Source organism: Pinus tabuliformis, chromosome X (assembly GCF_031772625.1).
Source record: "Pinus tabuliformis cultivar Carrire ecotype Pingquan chromosome X, CPIR1, whole genome shotgun sequence".
NCBI classification, from domain to species: Eukaryota; Viridiplantae; Streptophyta; class Pinopsida; order Pinales; family Pinaceae; genus Pinus; species Pinus tabuliformis.
This window is the reverse complement of record NC_142308.1, coordinates 481,260,655-481,281,103: the sequence shown is the minus strand read 5'-3', so window position 1 is coordinate 481,281,103 and position 20,449 is coordinate 481,260,655. Positions and strand designations below refer to the sequence as shown.

The window sequence follows — 20,449 nt, the reverse complement described above, 5'->3', positions numbered from 1 at the left end:
TCCTCGAGCTCAAGGAGCTAGAGCATGATGTGTAAGATATAGCAGTGGAATCTACCTTTTAAGGTGGGGTTGTTCATCACCCACCAGGGGTTGGGACAATCATGAGTTCCTATATGATGAAGAAGGCTCATAAAACCTGTAGGAACCAGGGTGATGGCCATGATGATGGGTGGAGCTCATGTATTGGCTTTTGTCCACGTGCTAAAATGTTTTTGTCCGGACCATCTTTTACATTTTGTGGTACTTTTCCTGTTGAATGTAACCATATATGCTTTTAAATTTCTTCTCAGCTGCATCAACCTCTGTGCTTCATTCTAGGCCATGACCCAAGGTGGGGGCAAGGGGAAGGGGCAAGCTAACCCTATGTGGACCCAATGGAGGAATGTGGACCCAGGCGGGAAAAATGATGGATGGGATAATAATGAATGGAAAGAGGGTAATATAAGCGAATAAGGGAGTGGGACCATGCAACCAAAATTGGGGTTTCCCATGAAATACCATCCCCGAAACCAAATGGTCAGTAAAAGAGATCCCACAGGACTAGAATCCAAGGTTAATTCATAAGAGTGGTATAGGGGATAGAAGCACAAACCTAGCCCATTCTTTCCGCCAAATCCCCCCATTAATCCATGCCCAGAAGTGTCCATGATAAGCAAACTACAATACTCAATTTCAAAATGACAAGGCATACCTTTAGATTCGGGAGGCCCACCTTCAAACATACGATCATGGAAGATGGGCGAGGGACCACATGGCTAGCTCAGATGGCAGAGAAATGGCACAATGAGTTAGTTGATGGCTGCAAGGGGCTGTCGGCTGAGGACCATCTTGGAGATTTTTTTTTTCTCCTAGGGATATTACCCACAAAATGGTGGGTAACATCTGGCTCCAATTGGGACGTGATCTCTCGAAGAAGTGGGTGAAGCTACTCGATCAGGAGGTCACGAGAACTCCAACAATCTCTTGGTTACCATAGACTTGTCACATGCACATATACTTGATGGAAAAAAACGGGGCAACATGCTTTTGCAACGTCTCATGATTGCACATGCTAATATGTTAGGCCATCAAATCAACAGAAAATAAAATATGCATCTATCTTTCATAAGGAATATCATAGGATGTTATTTTTAATGTAAAAATCAGCATGCAATGCATCTTACTCTACCATGCATATGATACAATGTCAAGTGCTAGGTATAATCATAGACCCAATGCAACCAACATGTCAATCGATCAATATAAGAATGCATGCTTCCATGATTATTTTTGCAGTGGACTCGGCAACAGGAATAATAATATGAGGGGTTGTGAGGGAGGGAGGTGGGAAAACAAGAGACCCATATGTCATAGAAAGGGATCCTGGAAGAAGGAAAAGAGACTAGTTGATAGGATTCGGTTTGACCCTTCAACTAGGAGATGGAAATGTCAATAACCCAGTATATGAATCTTTGATGGGAACTATCTCAGGTTTATCATCCTTAGGGTAAGAAGGGGTGAAAGACTCGAACATATTTAGGAGGATACTGCTTTGGTCATTGGGAAAACAAGAAGTGGGATCACCATTCTATTTGGGGAAAAACCATGATTCCTGGTTCTTTATAGGGGAAATCGTTCCTTCATCAAAACTAGAGGGATGAACATTATCACAAACATCTATCTCCAGGGTAGGGGAAGAATGCTCAAACATGGAGAAAAACCCCTTATCGGTGGCATAGCGTAGGGAAGCATCCTCCTCAATTTCTTCTATATTAGAGTCATCATAATTTCCCACAATCTTGGAAGGCTCTTCTTTTATTGAATCATCTTGGAACATAAAGAAAAGACCTTTCCAATCACTAGGAAGGAATTCATAAGGACCAACATTGTTATTCGCAAGGGGCGAAGCATTTTCGTCTTCCTTGAGCTCATTCTTATGGGCTTGAGGAACCATGGGGTCTTCATTTCTATATTCATACCTAATTCTCCAATCAATAGCCCCAAAGTCACTCATAGATTCTCTGTTAGTTGACTATCATGATCTTCCTTAGAATCCTCAAATTCTTCACTATATATTTGGCGTTGGTTAGAATGCCATTCATTCCCTTCTTTGGACAGGGAGGATTTTTCCCCCGTCATTCGTTCTCGAAGAATGATCTCCAAGGTATTTATTATGTGATTTCGAATAAATGCCTCAAGAAGAAGGTCATCAGTAGGATTCTTTTTATATATACTTTTCGTGTGACAGGGCCTTTTCGATTACTCACAATAGTGGGAGAAAATCTCTTGAGAGTCGTATGTGGCCATCAATTTGTTGTAAGACTTTTCAAATTTCGTCATCCATTCTTGCAATATCTGAGGGCTCTTGGGGCTGAGATCTTTCTCATTGTCCTCATAGGACATGCTTTCCAATTCATGAGTCTCTCCCTGGGCATTATTATTAAAGTATACATCAATAAGAGGCCCTTCTTCAAACATAAAACCATATTCAATAACATCCTCCTCTCGAAGGGCCATATCTAACATTTCGGATATGTCTTCTTGAGATTGGAAACTCGGTCCTTTATGCAACAGGAATTGCGTAACCAACATCAAAAGAGAAGGAATGCTTTTAGGTTTACATGATTCAAGCCAATCAGTACTTGGGGCAATGGATAGAACAAACCATTCCATTTGGTCACAAAGTTGAGTTATATTTTGCTTTGAAAGCTACCTTATGAACCTTACCATGTGGTTAGCTGCGGAATGTGGATCCCTATCAAACATTGGTGTATTCTTTATGGATTTCGATGAAGGGCATCTTGGGGTCCTTGTCATATCTATGGCGGGAAAATATGTGGTCAACATGTTGTTGGGTCGTTAATGACATGGGAGTCGCCAGGGTGAATGAAATTGCCTTAACAAACACTTGCTTCACCCTACAAGCATTGACTTTAAAGTTCAATGAAGAACTAGGGCTTTGTTCTTCCAATGGAGTCGCCGATAATGATATATGAATATGTCATATAGGGAACAAAACACACGTTTCGTTTCTCCGACAACAACGCCAAAATGTTACTGCTCAAACTAGCAAGGGACCTGAAGGGAATCCCTAAAGGGAAAATGCTAGGCCAAGGGCAACAAATGGGGTCTTAGCCCACTGTCACTTTGGCTAAGACTCCCTTCTATTTATGGAATTTCACCGACGGGAGGAGACCCGATATGTATGGAGTCACTAATGAATGATAAGTCAATGGATACGAGTGACCTAGACCCTTTCCCAAAAGGTTTTGAAGGATGGAGCTTGCTTGCTTTCTAAGCAAGGTACTATGTGCTTCTAGGGAAAGGAAAAGGATTTTGGGGGTTCGGTGTATGGGAATAGACTTTGAAAGGAGTTCCCTACACCCTAAATCCTTGTTAGAATTGGTATCCTGGATGGTTCTTGAAGAATGGTCCTTTGAAGGAGTAGGACCACACAAGGCCAAGTGGACCCGGTCTAGGGTACGAGGAAGGTATGAAACAATCAATGATGTTCTTATCCTAGACAAGGTGGGAAGGATCAAAGAAAGTGTTTCACTCAATAATGTTGCTTTGACCCTGGGAAGTGCTAGCCTTGGTGTTAAATTATGGTATGTTCTATGCTTAGAGCAATTTACTTCTTTTCTTTTTATTAGTCACAGATTAGCAATCACATATAAATTAAGTAAAGTGTAGATAGAACATTAAACGATCAACAAAAAACAAGCGAAGACAAGAGACACAAGATGTGGCGGCTAGCCAGGGACAAACATCAATGCGGGGAAACCCTTTGATCAAATATTCTTTTATCTTCAATAGTTCAATAGAGAGAAATAGTACAAAATCAGAATTCTGTAATTTTATATCAGCAACAACAAACCCTAGATCAGCAAAGTCAAACTTGGTCAAATGAGTTGAAATTGACCTGCAATATGCTTGGTCAATTTCCGATCAACTAGCACTCGAACAGCCTGAAGAAACAACCCTTGAACAACCCCAAAAACACATTCAAACTGCTGTTGACTGAAGTAAACATGTTGCTCAAAACTAGGGCAGTGAATGCTGGTCAAACCTATGGACGGATTGCCTCGATTTTTGTGCCAAAATTTGCGGCCTGCCTAGGAGAGTCAGCCACACCAAAACCGCACCCTTGATGAGTCAATGCTTGCTCAACGCAGGTCAAAGAGACCTTCAATAGCTTCAGCGTCCTCCTTGCCCTAATGCGCCCTCCTTCCCACGTGTGCGCTGCTCCTTGTATAACCCAAAGCTAAGGAGAGAGAGAGAAGAATGAGTGAGATGAGATGATGAGAAAATGAATCAACCTCTCTTGTATTTATGTGATTCATTGGGCATGTCTGCCACACATTTAACTGCTGGCCGACCTTGATAATTTGTCAAGTAAATACAAATAAATTCATATCTCCATAAATACTTTTGTCGGAATCAGATGATCTTTAGATTAATCCTACACCTCTCGACAAGAGGAATCTAGGAAAAATATCAGCTGCCATAAATGAGGTGACCCACATGGAGTTTGGTCCTAGTTTCCAATTTTAACACTCCCTCTCAACTAGGGAGAACTCCATCTGCAATCCGTCTGACCGTTGCTACTATCCCAGCCATCAAATGCACTGCCTTGGACTGCTTGGCCCTGCTTTGCTCTGCTCGAACTATGAAGAAGAAGAAATGATCGAGGATGTATCATACCATCCTTCACTGACCCGAAGTTAGTCTTAGAGCGTGTCATACCACTCTCACTAATCCCAGATCAGTATCATTGATCCCAGATCAATGGAGGTCATCCTAGCATAAGGAGTACGGTAGATACAACGATGCGTCCATCAATAGTACTACTAATGGTCCCTAACCCCATTTCCCTACTCATTGATAAGATGAGAGGTACTTCCCATGAGTCCTAGACTGCATGGATAGGATGCCTCGACATGAGGACTAATCATCTTGTACAATAGTCGCCACAGGAGAACTAATCATCCTGGCCCACAGGAGAACTAATCATCCTGTTCCACAGTCGCCACGGAGAACTAATCATCCTGGCCCAGAGGAGAACTAATCATCCTGTCCTACAGTCGCCACGAGGTGTCACAGGGGAAGGTTGAACCTTTCACCTTGTACATAGTGCACCACGAGGGGATGTTGAGTCGCCCTGTGGTCGCATGTTGTTCCAAGAAGTACCCCGCGCTCCCCTGGAGCTCCCAGAACTCAATACATGATACTCGACCCTCATAAGAGGGTCTCTAAACAACACCAAGTCGTTCTCGGAAAGTCAAGAATTTGACCTTTCCCAGGGGCTTTGTCAGAATGTCGGCGACCTGTTTATCTGTACCAATATGTTGGAGCTTTATTGGTCCCCGCTGCACCATATCTTGAATATAGTGGTACCTGATATCGATATGCTTGGAGCGATCATGAAATATAGGATTCTCTGATAAACGAATCCCGCTCTGGTTGTCACACAGGATCATAGTGGTATCCAATGTAAATCCAAATAGCTCACTAAAGAGCTTTCGCAACCATACCGCCTCACAAGAGGCCATACTAGCACAATGTTTTAAAACTCTGACTCCAACTACGACTCGGCCGAGGGTCGATTTCGACTCCGATTCCGACTCGGTATCGACTCGGCCAGCTCGATTTCAATGACTTTGTAGTTGTAAAAAATACATTAAATATTTATTTTTTATAAAAACACATAATTTTAAAGGTTTTCATTTATGTTTCCAAACACACAACATTAGAATATAGATAGAAGACAACATATGATCAAAGTAGGCTCATGAATCTATCCATTATATCAAAATGGCACCTAATGCACTGTCCAATACATACACGATGATGATATAGAGATCAAAACAAAAACACATAACCAAGGAGGCTAGAAATGTCCTCTACAACAAAAGTCCGTGACCAGTACTAGTGGCTACTGCTAGAGTTGCCAACATCATCTGGCTCAATGTTATTTGGGAGCGGGAGCGAAAACGAGAGTGGGAGCGACATTTTCAGAAGCTCCCAGTTTGGGAGCGAATCCCGGAGGAGTTTGACAACCAATGTCACTAACATCAAGGTACATAGAGGGATTGATGCTCTTGATTAAATACGAGTTCCATACCCTAATACATGACAAAATTCAATGGAAACATTGCAATCCCCCAATCTTGAAATCCTGAAAAACTGACAAGTCTGCTGGATTTTGAATGAAATCTAAAATTCTACTTTCTCCATATGAAATCCAATGAGGTCGGAACCAGTCTCAAACATCCTCAGTCATTTCATGGTAATGTTAAAAATTTAAGTAAAAGGATGAAAATGAAGATTAAGGAGAATGTCACGTTTATTTCAAGAGTTTAACATTACCATGAATAGCATATCAATACTAGGGATCAGAGTCAGACAGGGAAACCCACGAGTTAGATAGGGAAGCCCAGGGAGTCCCCAAAAATGAAACTTAAAAAAAAACGCCGCTCAAGTGATTTGACCGGCCGCTGTTACCGAGTCGGCCGGGTTGTTACCGAGCCGATCGAGTCGTTAGCCAACTCGGCCGGCTCGGTAACAACCCGGCGACCAGCCGGCCGGTCTGGTTCAAAGGCTGAGTCGACTCGGTTGGGCTATGACTTAGACCAACTCAGCCGAATCGGAGTCAAAACGGCCAGTTTTTAAAACAATGTACTAGTAGTAATGTGCTCTGCCTCGGCGGTGCTCAAAGCCACCGCCTTCTGCTTCCTGCTCATCCAGGATATTGAGGCAGATCCCAAAGAGAAACAACACCCAGAAGTGCTCTTTCGGTCTGCCACACTGCCTGCCCAATCAGCATCGGTATATCCATCTAGCCTCACATCTCCGACAGTGTATCTCAACCCATGAGTGATTGTGCCACGAAGATATCTAAATAGATTCTTGGCACCAATCTAATGTGAGTGGTGAGGCTCAACCATATGTTGAATCAACGTGTTGACTGCAAAGCATATATCCGGATGAGAGTTCACCAAGAACATCAATGCTCCGATGAGTTGATGATACTCGGTAACATTTCGTAAAACGGGTTCGGTAGCACTACCGCTTAACTTCTTGAAGTCAAACTCCATCGGGGTAGTCACGGGCTTGCAGTCCACCATACTGAATCTCTCCAGTATCTTCGCCACATATTTTCCTTGAGATAGGAAAATCTCCCCTGGCTTCTACCACACTTTTAGTCCTAGGAAATAGTGCATCAGTCCTAGGTCTTTCATCTCAAATTCAAAAGCCAACTCCCTCTTACATTTGTGAATGAGAGGGTCTGCACCTGTTAGAAAGAGGTCGTCAACGTACAACACCAGTATGAGAGGATTGTCATCTTCAACCTTAAAGCAAAAGGTTAGGGTCGGCTTCACTCCTAGTGAATCCCAGCTTCATCAAGTAGTTACCCATCCTCTGATACCACGCTTGTGGTGCTTACTTCAGCCCATAGAGGGCTTTCTTCAACCTGCACACATGAGATTCTCGATCATGAATCTCAAATCCTTTGGGTTGCTCCACATAGACCTCCTCTTTGATCGAACCATGCAAGAACGCGGTCTTGACATCCATCTGATGTAGGTTCCATCCTTGCGAAGCAGCAAGGGCTATGATCGAGCAGATGGTGGTATATCGGGCAACAGGTGCAAATATCTCGTCATAGTCTATAACTTCCTTTTGAGAGAAGCCACGAGTGACAAAACGAGCCTTATACTTTTCCACACTTCCATCAACTGCATGCTTTATCTTGTAAAGCCATTTCAAAGTGACAACTGCTTTGTCTTGGGGTCTAGGGACCACATCCTAGACATCGTTTTTCATGATGGACTCATATTCCTTAGTCATAGCATCCTTCCATACTAGATGCTTGATGGCTTCTGCGAATGACGAAGGCTCATTTTGGATGATCGAGCTCATGATGGTCAAGTATCCCTGATACTTGGTCGGCTTCTTACTTTCTCGGAAGGTTCCCCTGGGTGCAACGTGCCCTTTAGCATCATCAAGTGTCCCCCTAAGCCATGAAGGTCTCTTCCTAGAAGAGGAAGGCTCTTGCGTAGGGGGATCCATAGGTTCTTCCACATCGGGCATCGTCTCATCTTCCTTTTACTTTGGTTCTCTGGTGTTAGCCTCTTTAGATCCCCTTTGAGTAGGATGATTGTCAACTTTGCTAAGAGCCATATCTTCGTCAAAGGTGACATCATGGCTAATCTCGATTTCCCTTTGACCAGCCACATAGATTCTATAGCCCTTAGTGTTTTCGCTATAGCCCACGAAGATTCCTTTCTTTCCAGATGCACCCAATTTATTCCTCTTCTCCTTTGGCACATGAAAATATACCGGACTTCCAAAAATTCTAAAATGAGATACGTCAGGTTTCTTATTAGTGAACATCTCTTCGGGCGTCTTGGAACCCAATGCTTGATAAGGGCATCGGTTTTGCACATATACGACGGCATTCGCAACTTTGGCCCATAGAAACTTCGGAAGTCTTTGATCATGGAGCATAGCACGGATAGCTTCCACAATTGTACAATTCTTCCTTTTTGCCACACCATTTTGCTCAGGAGTATATGGTGTTGTAGTCTCCCTCTTAATGCCAGCCTCTTTGCAAAAGTCATGGAATTCATTGGATTCATACTCAGTCCCATTATCAATCCTTAAGATCTTGATCTTCTTTTCAGTTTAATTCTCGATCAAGGCTTTGAAGTGACGAAACCAAGTGAACACTTTGTCCTTCTTTTTCAAGAAGTATATCCAAGTCTTGCGAGAATAATCATCTGTAAAAGTGAGGTAATATAAATATCCTCCCAAAGAGTTCACAGCCATTATTCCAGATATGTCTGAGTGAACCAACTGCAATATATCAGAGGTCTTGCTTTGGTTTGAGGGGAATGGTCCCCTTTTGAGCTTCCCTTAGACACATCCAGGACATACACCTTCTTGCTCTACTCGGAACTTGGGCATCCCTGTCACTATTTGTCTTGCATTGGGTAGAGCTTTATAATGAAGGTGAGCAAACCCTTGATCCCATAGTTCACACTGAAGTGATGTGTCACAAGACATGACACCCAATGGACTTCCTCTGACCTGATATAATGAATCGACTCGAAACCCAAGAGTGAAAGCTTCCTTAAAATTCTTTTTCCATACACGTACCTTGCCATTAATGAAGGTTACCTTGTAGCCTTTGTTCTCCATTGCCGAAACGAACACCAGGTTCTTTTTGAGATCAGGTACATATAGGACTTCTTGCAAATGAATTGTATTACCCTGATTCAATTGAAAAGTGACATTCCCTATGCCTTTCACGGGATATTTTGTGTTGTCCCCAAGAACAATTTCCAAGTTGGTCTCCTTTTGTACCAGATTGGAGAGAGCTTCTTTGTAGCCAGTGAAGTGCCTTGAGGCACCACTATCAATAAGCCAATTTCCGAGCAAGTCCGGGGGAGCAGTAGTAGAGAGGGCCACTAGTAGACAATATTCATCTTGCTTATTGTTAACAACATTAGATTCATACCTGGAGTTTCTTGCCTCCTTGAAGGGTTATCCTCTTCCTTGATTTCCGACATTTCTTTTACCTCTGCCATTGGACTTGGCATTCCTTTGATTGCCTTAAGAGTGATTTTAGTCAATGTCATGGTGTGAGTCCCTTTTATCAGGGCACTCCCTCGCATAGTGGCCCATTTTGTTGCAATTGTAACATTGACTTTTCTTCCACCCTTTGGCCTAGCCTTTCCTTTGGATTTAACCCTAGAATTGTTTCTTCTTTTATCATGAGAAGAAAAGGCAGAGGGATGGCCTTTAAGTGCGGGCATTTCTTGCTCTTCCATTCTTGTCTCTTCTTGAATACATCTAACCATCAATTCCTCAAATCCTGGGATGACATTATTGTTGAGAAGAGTAGTCCTGAATATATACCATTCACGTGGCAATCCTCCAAGAGTTGTGATAGTCATTTCCCTGTTAGGAACTACTTCCCCAATAGATAGGAGGTCATTCTTGATCTCGGTGATCCTTAAGAAATATTCTTGCATACTTTCATCTTTGCCCTTCTTAATTTCGTTCAGCTTATTTCTAAGGAACAAAACTTGATTTGCATCATTAACTTTAAATAAACTCACCAGTGTATCGTAGATTTCCTTGGAGGTTGTCAGATCGGAAACATAGGTCACCAGGCGCTTGTCGATAGAGTCCCGGATGATCTTCCTTGCTTTAACTTCTCCCTTGGACCACTTGCTTTTGGCAGTGGTGGATGCATTTGATGGAGGCGCAACAATATTGCCTCTCACATGGTCCAACAATTCCTGATCTTCTAAAGTCAGATCAAGAGAAATCTTCCATCCGTGATAGTCAGACTTCTCATAGAGCTTGGCTTCGACCGGGAAGAGTGTTGAGGACCCCATGAAGTTTTTAGGATAGCCTTGCCAACCTTCTCTTCGGTGATTGCTCTTGCTCTTGCTCTTGCTTGGGCTTTGTCTTCACCTCAGCTCCAGTACCATGTTAAATTATGGTATGTTCTATGCTTAGAGAAGTTTACTTCTTTTCTTTTTATTAGCCACAGATTAGCAATCACATATACATTCAGTAAAGTCAAAGAGACTTCAACAGCTTCTGCATCCTCCTTTCAGTGTCTTCCTTGCCCTAATGCGTCCTCCTTCTTCCCACGTGTGAGCTGCTCCTTGTATAACCCAAAGCTAAGGAGAGAGAGAGAAGAATGAGTGAGATGAGATGATGAGAAAATGAATCAACCTCTCTTGTATTTATATGATTCACTGGGCATGTGTGCCACACATTTAATTGTTGCCCGACCTTGACAATTTGTCAAGTAAATACAAATAATTTCATATCTCCATAAATACTTGTCGGAATCGGATAATCTTAGATCAATCCTACACCTCTCAACAAGAGGAATCTAGGAAAAATATTAGCTGCCATAAATGAGGTGACCCACATGGAGTTTGGCCCTAGTTGCCAATTTTAACACTTGGGGATGGCAGGGCAAGTTTTGGTCCCGGAGCTAGGGATTGGATTTTCTCCCAACTCCATTGTCGGAATGTCTTCAAATTTGGAGGAGGGTTAGAGGAAAGGATAGTGCGGGAGACCCTAGGAGATCGAACTTTTTCAGTGGCTAACTTGTCGGGAAATTGATTGCCTAGGCACCCCAATGTGGCTAGACTTGGGAGAAGGTGAAAGAATAAGTGTTTTGGTGGCCACCCTTGGTATATTAGTGCCTTAATCCTTGGGAGAATGGAGTCTATGTTGATTATGTGTAAGATTTCTTGGCTCCCAGTCAAGGAGGCTTTAAAATTATTTCGCAAACCCCTCTAGGTCAAGTGAAAGCAATCTTGCACAAGAGGAATGGCTTATCAAGGTTAGGTTTACCCCTAGGAGATTTCGCTCATACTACGTGGCCCATACTTGGAGAAAAACGTCCTACAATATTAAGCAATAATTTGCTTGCAACAATTAACCCTAAAACAACGAAAATCCCAATCCATCATATATGACAAAAGTAACAAGAATAACATCAAAATTTCATACTTACATGCAGTAGAGTATATCCAACCATTCGCAAATGACAATAGAGAAGCTCCAAGAGAAGATAAACCAATAACCATACATCAAAATTCATCCATAAATGCTCCAATTCATCCTCTAGGAAAAAGTATGAAATTCTTTAAAGAAGAGAGAGATCCAATCCAAAGTGATGATGAGAAATGATCTCACCTCACTTGTATTTATACACATCTTAGGAGTTCGAATTAGCCTCCTTGGTCTACATAAGCTCCAAAAGTAAAATAATGTGCTAATAATACAACTTTTGGTGACAAGCCCACCAAACTAGCTCATAAATGAAAAGGTAAGCCTCTCAAGTGGTTGAATAATAAACTATGCATGTCGTAGGGTCCTCTAAGAGGCCTAATGAGGTGCATGGGTGCCATAATGAAGAGAATGACCCTCAAAAGCAATGGGCAAGGGGGTGGTCCGTTGTAATAACCTGTGGTGCTCCAAATGACATCTAGGGGCACAAAAGTGTCCTCATGGGTCTCTAAACAAATTGAAGATGCCTGTAGGGCTAGGATGATGGTGTAGGTGATGCCATATCATCGTGTAAGTCTTGGATTATCTGCCAAGTGCATGGTGTAGATCTGGGGCCGCCTGGGCTTGATGGATCAAGTGCATCCCCTTTGTCCAATAAGTGAACCACGAGCAATCTCTGAATGGCTGTGGGGACCCATGGAGTGCAATCTATTGCTGTGGAGGCCCATGGATCTCAACACTCACCCTACATGTGCCAATGTAGACCTCTTGAGGATTATGACCCCATATAGGGAGACCAAACCCCAAATGAAAACCATATGCAATCCTGCATAAGATCCAATGCGTCCCCTAGCCTTCCAGTGTAACAAGTCATTAGAGAAATCTAGTAAATGAGCTTACCTAATCATGAACCATAGGTGGGGGCTTCATAATGGCTCACCCTTCCATAATGGGCTTCGGGATGTGCCAATGTCTCCTAAACTCCAAATGGGTTAACCAAGCACCCTATCAGGTAGTTTCCACCTTTAAAGGAGATAATATAGTCAAGGTACATCTGTCAAAAGGTGGTGGCATGTGACAAATAGATGAGTGAAATAGGGGATGAGAAGGGCCCACTGTGGGTCACATTCAAGGGTATAAGGGTAGCTAATAAGAGGTAAGCCCACACTTTGGGTTCATAATGTGTAGGAGGGAGCAATCATGGTACATGAGGTCCCCCAACCTTGGTTTTTCCACCCTTCTTTATATGCCTTTTGCCTTTCATGATTTTCTTTGGTTAACTGTTTGAGGTTGAAGGGGTTAGAGCTTGATGTGTAAGATATAGCAGTGGAATCCCCCTTTTAAGGTGGGGCGGTTCATCGTTCACTAGGGGTTGGGACAATCATGGTTCCTATATGATGAAGAAGGCTCATAGAACCTGTAGGAACCAGGGTGATGGCCATGATAATGGGGTAGAGCTCATGTATTGGCTTTTGCCCATATGCTAAAATGTTTTTGTTCCTGCCATCTTTTGCATTTTGTAGTATTTTTCCTGCTGAATGTGGCCATATATGCTTTTAATTTTTTTTTTCAACTGCATCAACCTCCGGGCTTCATTCTAGGCCATGACCCAAGGTTGGGGCACGCTAACCCTATGTGGACCCAATGAAGGAATGTGGATGCAGGCGGGAAAAATGAGGGGTAATAATTTATGGAAAGAGGGTAATATAAGCGAATAAGGGAGTGGAACCATGCAAACAAAATTGGGGTTTCCTGTGAAATACCATCCTTGAAACCAAATGGCCAGTAAAAGAGATCCCACAGGACTAGAATCCAAGGTTAATTTCTAAACGGGGTCTAGGGGACAGAAGCACAGACCTAGCCCATTCTTTCCGTTGAATCGCCCCATTAATCCATGCCCAGAAGTGTCCATGATAAGCAAACTACAATACTCAATTTCAAAATGACAAGGCATACCTTTAGATTTGGGAGGCCCACCTTCAAACATACGATCATGGCAGATGGGTGAGGGAGCACCTGGCTGGCTCAGGTGGCGGGGAAATGGCACAATGAGCTAGCTAATGTCTGCAAGGGGCTGCTGGCCACCGGCTGAGGACCATTTTGGAGAAATTTTTTTTTCTCCTAGGGATATTTCCCACAAAATGGTGGGTAACACTCTGCAAAATCATTTTTTCTTATACCATTCGAGTTGATATTTATTTATACAAAAAAGGAAATGGGTTGAAGATTCACTAATCTGGCCATTGCCTTGTGATGGTAAAATTACAAATAGTACAAGTTATCATTGGATATTGTACAATTCTAGTTTCACTTTTATATTAATGATTAATGAATAGTAGATTGTTAAAAGTTAAACTACAGTGTGAGCATTAGCTATTCTAGTTGAAGTTCCACTCTTATCTTAACAATCAAATTTGAATGAAGTATATTGAAGTGTTCATGGTTTAACTAAAGATGAAGTTTAAACATTTACTATTTTCAATACACATTAACATTTCATCAAGTTTTAAAAGTTGAAAATTATAAGTATATTTTAGCATTTAGTTAACTTTACCATATCCATACCATGTTGAATAACTGCCGAATGTTGAATTCCATGCATATTTCTGTACACAAAGGGCCAATACTGCCGAATCTGCTACTATGATTCTCACAGCCTCCCTTAAACACAACATGGAGGATCTATGATGATAGCATTATCTTAGCATTTAGACCAATATCTATATGCTCATATCTTTCTGAAAATATAGTCCCTGTTTTCTTGGTCTAAATTTTATTTTCAAGTATTTGTCAAAGATAGTCTCTGAGTCTGCTTTTTTAATCTTTTGTCTATTACTGTTTTCTTATTTGTCCAGATATATGCAACAGAGGCTACAGCTAAAGTGGGTCAGCTGATGATGGAGGACCTTCTTACGATGCATTCAGAGTTTGTAAAGTTATATGGTCCTCCAAGTTGTATGTTACCATTTTGGTTGGACTGTAGAGAACTTGAAGCTGCACCAGTAATGTTAAGAGAGAGAATACTTGGGAAAGATGGCACTGATGTTGGAAACTGGCACCCTTTGTACAGGTATTTCCAAATTTTGTTTGTTTCAAAAGATTCTCTTTGTGCATGTTCCATGTTTTGGATGCTTTTGCCTATGCCCTTATACCTTTGATTCAAGGGTCAGCTATATGGACTACCATTAGAATAAAATATAGACAGTTAAAAGATACATGCAAAGTCACGTGCTTGTAAATGGCACGAGCAGTGGATTTTTTCAGAGTTACTGAAACATGAGCTAAAATCAGGTTCAAATATCAGCTTTTGTATCCATGAAAGAAATTTTATTGTGCTGAAGGGTGACTAGAAGTGGTCAATGGGTCTGGATATTTGAACAGTCACAATCTAAGACAGGAGTTTTAAAGCATCTTTATATAAGTACTGAAGATATAACATAACAAAAATGTGTGATAAAACTTTACAAAAAATGCTATAATAGAATATACATCTCCATCATTAAACAAGTATGTGGTTTGCAACTATGTATAGTTGAAGCAACCTGCCCATGTAAGTGGGTTCAGGACTCTGGGTTTGCATCATGAGGAAATGCATCGCTCTTTCTTTTTCTGTTGATGCTCCTCATGGTGATCGAAGTTGTTGGGGGATAGTCTAGGAGGTACTTGTATGTGTGATTGACAATCCATTAGGTGTGATTCTAGTGTGATTCTTCAGGAGTCCTTGGAGTCATGGGTTATATATGATATTTGTCATTGTCCAACTAACTGCAATGGGACTGTTGTCGCCTAAAGTGTACACCTAAGGTTCAACGCTCAGAACAGGGGCTGTCACTCTAAATCCCTATTCAATCCGTTTAGACACTCTCCTAGCTAAGTCAAGAGGGGTAGTCCCTAAAGGAAGATGGAAGGGGGGAATTTGTTGGAACAACAAGTTCTAGGAATCTTTAAAAGGGCAAGACAAATTATTATTAGAATAAATTGATTGTTAATTTGAGCAAGTATGAGAAATTATGAGCAATGTATATTTAGACAACTACAATTGAGATCAATAAGGCAGATGCAAAATATAAATGTAGTAGACTAGTGACTTCAACAATGTTCAATGTAAACAGTAAATGAAGGTACTTGCAAGGAGATAGATACCTCAAGTCACAAAAATAACAATGTTGCAAGACAAGTTAGGAATGACAAAATATCAAATATGAGCAGATAAAAATAACTTGCACAACAGAAAAAGCTTGTACTTCCAAGAAAATGCTCAAGATAAGAATGACAATGTAAATAGACAATGGGCAATATAACCAAAGATGAGTATAAGGACAATAATACAATATGCAAGGAAAATATAATGCCCACAATGATAGTTATGCCATAAGAGATGTAAAATTAGAAGGATGAAATGCAAAACTGAACTAGGTCTAATGCAAGATCTTGGTTACTTTTAGTTAAATATCTAGTCTAGATGAATCCTTCTTCTCAATTGTTTTGAAATTAGTCACAAACACAAGTTGTAGAGAGAAGGTCCAGGGAAGAAAGCTAGGGCTTTATTAACGATACCTCCCCTTGCTTCTAACTACCCAAGTGTCTATGGCACTACAAGGACTCTGGCCTTGACGACTGCAAGGTCACCTGTGTTAACCATGAATGAGGGTCTAGCCTCTCAAATTAGATGAAGAAGGTGGCCATAAAACTTTCTATACAACCAAGCTTAGGTTGGAGGTAAATTCTAGGATGTAGATCTAAAATGTAAGATGCAAATGACAGTGAGATTAGTTAGTTTCAATGAGATATAATAATGTTAATATGCTACAATGAGAGAGACTAATCCACAATGAATTGATAAGCACTTAGATCAAGATTAGCTTGCACAATGATCAGTGATAACTCAATGAAACAAGAGTAGTATGATAATTAGATTTGAATGCTTAGAGCAAGATCTCAATATACCTGAAAGTGTGCTTATTAAATGTATTCTTACTTATTTAGGCAGTTAGAAAAAGCAAGAAATTTAAGTGATAAAAACAATACTTTAAAATGGCAGATGAGATTGCTAAAAGAGATTTAATAAATCACTACTTAGATCAGCACAAGAAATGTGCAGTTGCTGTTAGATCAAGTAGCAAATCAGGAAATTCAAGTTAAAGTGCAGTTAGGATGCAATGATTGAAAATGTAGGTGTTAGTGCTTAGATCTTAAGTTAGCAAGAGTTAGCTCTCCCTTTCAAATAAGGTGCAAGGATGTCTTGGAAAATGAATTCCAAGCTCCTTCAAGAGAAGAGATGATTTTATTAATGAGGCCTACAAAGATGGAAAAAGCCTTCTCGACAATATAGAAAGGAGCTTCCAAGAAAAGTGAGCTTTTACAATACAATGGATATCCCTAAAAAATGGAGCCAAATGATCTAACTTCTATATCCCTTAGTCAAATAGTTCACGAGTGTGATGATTTTTTACTACAAAAGAGAATCAGAACTTCAGTAGTGAATACCCCTGCAAAATGCAAGATCAAGTCAGTCAGCTGTAGAATCAGATCAATCCTCAAATGACCAAAAATGAGTCAAGGAATAAGAGCCAAACACTTGTGTTTTTAGGATTTGGAGTGTTTTTAGGCTTATTATTATGTGCTTTTAATGTGATTAGGTTCTGTACGTAGATTGCTTCAGATCTTGTAAATTGCGACAGTCTGCAATATGTATACTTCAGATTTAAAGTGTATGCAGTGAATAGATATGCTACAGCAGGGGACAACAACGCCTTAGGGGCCTGCGGCTAGCCCTAAAGGATGATCTCCTGGATGAGCACACAAGTTACAAAATTTGAGCTACAAAGAAGTGCCCAATTCTTCTCCAATGATCACGTTATACCTGCATTCACCAACAATTAGCCCAGCAGTGATATATAACAAGAAATAACCACAAAATTCCTTGCGGCCAGCTTTTGGAAAATCCTCCAAGTGATTATACTACAAACCATCCAATGAAAACCCTTGCAATGAGGGTATACACCAACAATCAAACCTCAAATGATGCACAGTCAAAAAAACACCCTAATAAGTCAACGAAAGAGAAATGGGCCTCAAAGAGGCTGTGGCTGAGGTGACTAGGCCTAATTAGGCCTACAGATCCCCTCAAGGACAGATGTGCTAAACTAGAACCCCTGCAAACAAATATTCAACCCTTGAAAACAATGATCAAGACTGCTCACAGTTAAAAAAAAAATGAAGTGCAGTTCCTTGATATGGCTCACAAAATAGAGAATCTCAGACTTCAAAGAGACTTGCTAACTTAATGAGTGAATGTACTGCTTGTAGCCCTGCAAATGGATAAGTCACTTCAGATCTCTGTGTGCACCAGGGGAAGGCGAAAGCTTTAAAGCTCACAGCTCGAGGAAAGAGACATCTCGAAGAGGCCCTAAACCCCGCCAAAAGAGAACTGTCAAGTCAGCAAAATTTTAGTGGAGAAACCCTCTTAAAATCTTTTGTGAGATCCCTGCAAAATATTCAAGGTTAGTTAGCGATTTTAATGCATGCGATCTATATAGAGATAATTTCAAAAGCCCCTGTCACTATATCAGAAAATGAATGAAGCCTGCCTCAAAATAATATCAAAAAAATGTTTAAGATGCCTGAGGAAATTCTGTGGTAGTGGATGAGGAGTTAATAGCTAAAAAAAAGGCTTGCGACCTTCCTGGAACAATTTCTGGATTAGAAAAATAGAGCGATGGCTTTTGAAACCAAAAAGGGCTGCGGCTCCCTCAAAGCGATGACCGTTAAGCCTGCAAATACATTGGATCATCGAGTAAACCCTGTAAAATTTATCCATGGCAATTTTATAACGTAAGTCCCTCCCAAAAAATTCGGATCCTTATCTAATGATGAATAAGAGCTGCAAAAAATTAAACTTATGACTCTAAAAATTCTGCGGCCTTGATAGATAAAAAATTAGACCCCAACGAGGGCTTTACATAAAACTCCAAGAAATTTATAAGTTAATTCCTTAAAAAGGGCTTCCTCTTGAGCGAAGCTTCAACGTCAAAATTTTCTCAGCCTAGGAGATAAGGCCTGAAACCAGGACGACTTAAATAATAATAAAAAATTTCGCTATCTCTTTCAAAAAACCAATGCCAAACTAGCTCATGGCTTTCACTGCAAATTTGATCTTTATAAACTTCAAGGCATGACCTTAGAAGGCTAACAAATATTTGCGGCCCCCTTGTTGGAAAATGTAACTAGGTTCGTGTTGATTTGGGGTAGCATTGGATGTGCTCTAACCATGAAAATTGGTGGAAAGGCTAAAGCACATGAGATCTCCAAGACCCAAAAATCGTTTTGGAAAATTCCATCCGGATGAGAAATTATTAAAATAATTAATAATTTTAATGAGTTCCCAAGTCTAAACTTGGGAAAATAAAAATATTAATGGGTATTAATAAAGATAAGGATGAGAAGCTTCTAAGGGACGAAGATCAAGTCTATTTTAATCTTAGCCATTGATTAGGGACTTATAATCAACCGTTGATTCATCAACAGGAAAAGGATAAGAGGAGGCTTGAGGGTCAGTTGGACATACACCAGGGGGAGACAATCAGTTCGATTTTTGGAGCGGGGTTCGCTGTGAAATTTGAACTAGAGGTCTGGATTGCAGTGAGGGGTAGCGAGTACATAACAGAGAGTCAGAGATAGTGCTGGAGGACAATGCAGAGATCAGAGAGGCAGACGCAGAGCCAATAAGAAAGACACAAAGGCAACTGGATTGTGCAGTGACTGGAGGGCTTGCGTGGGTGATGCAGAGAGGCCAAGTGATGACACAGTGAGGTAGAGTGTTGACGTAGAGGGTCTGGGAGCTGCGCAGAGGCTAGCTGGACTGACGTTGAGCTTAGGGGAAGTGCCAAAGGATTTTTGTGGTATTATTGCCGTGTGGTTATCTTTGTTGGGTAAGCCAGTTTGGCACCCTAGTTGTACTCAAGAAAAGCTGATTAATAAATTCCTTCTCTGCTGCATCAGTTTTCCCGCATTGGGTTTTTTCCGGGGACAATTGTCCAAAAATAACTGTGTTGATGTGTTTGATTCTTGTGCATGTATTTGTTTCTGTATAATGGTGTGATATGTGCAGTAGAATTTATTTTAATATTTACTGAAGGGATTTCGGAAATAACTTATTGGAAAATAAGTAGGTAAAATAAATCAGTTGCTGTAGTAATAGAATTTCTATTTCGAAATTTTCACAGTTCGGTCTTCATTAATGTGTTTAAGTCATCATGTAATGTACTTGTGAAAAGAATAAAGAAAATAATTTATTATTATTATTATTATGGCTTATTACAAGATGGGTTTCATGCTTGGGTCGTCATGTTTTAGGTCAAAGTCCCTATTGAGGACTTCTAGGATTTATTTTGAGTTAATAGAGTCATTGTCTTTTAAAGAGACCCTTCTTGGGCTTTTAAATCATGTAAAAAGGTTTAGTATTGAGGCAAAAATAAATTATGTTGCCTCCACACCAAGTCAGCGTTAAGATGATCAAGTCGGCCTCAAGGAGGGCTATTCGATCTCACCTAAAGGCTATAAAAGAAGCAGTTCGAATTCATTTGGTGGAGATCATCTCAAGCAAGTTTGATATACTTCTAGAAGCTGGGAAAAAGTGCGAAGTGAAGGAAGAGAGCTAAAGGAGTGCGAGTTTGGTCAAGGTGAAGGAAGAAAGGAAAAACGAAGTTTTGGTGCATCTCTCTCTCTCCCTCATGCCCTAGATTGGAAGATCAAAGTTCTCTTGTTGGTGTCGCTGCCAGTTGCTGCTGCTAGAACAAGTATAGGTCGAAGTTGCTGTTGTTGGGTGTTGTTGCCTCAAGAAGTTGTGAAGATCGAAGTTCCTAAGTCAATATCGGAGTCTTTCAACCAATATCGAAGTCTCCTAAGCAAGGTCAAAGTTACT

General features: G+C 40.9%; 1 protein-coding gene across 1 annotated transcript in view; it reads left to right on the top strand.

The window, feature by feature from the left end:
• The window catches only part of LOC149140774 (integrator complex subunit), a 232,979-nt gene that overhangs the window by 37,245 nt on the left and 175,285 nt on the right, over positions 1 to 20,449 (top strand). Inside the window, exon 3 of the mRNA XM_089447315.1 lies at positions 14,382 to 14,596. Coding sequence (XP_089303441.1) covers positions 14,382 to 14,596 — 215 coding nt within the window. The remainder of the gene's footprint in view (positions 1 to 14,381; positions 14,597 to 20,449) is intronic.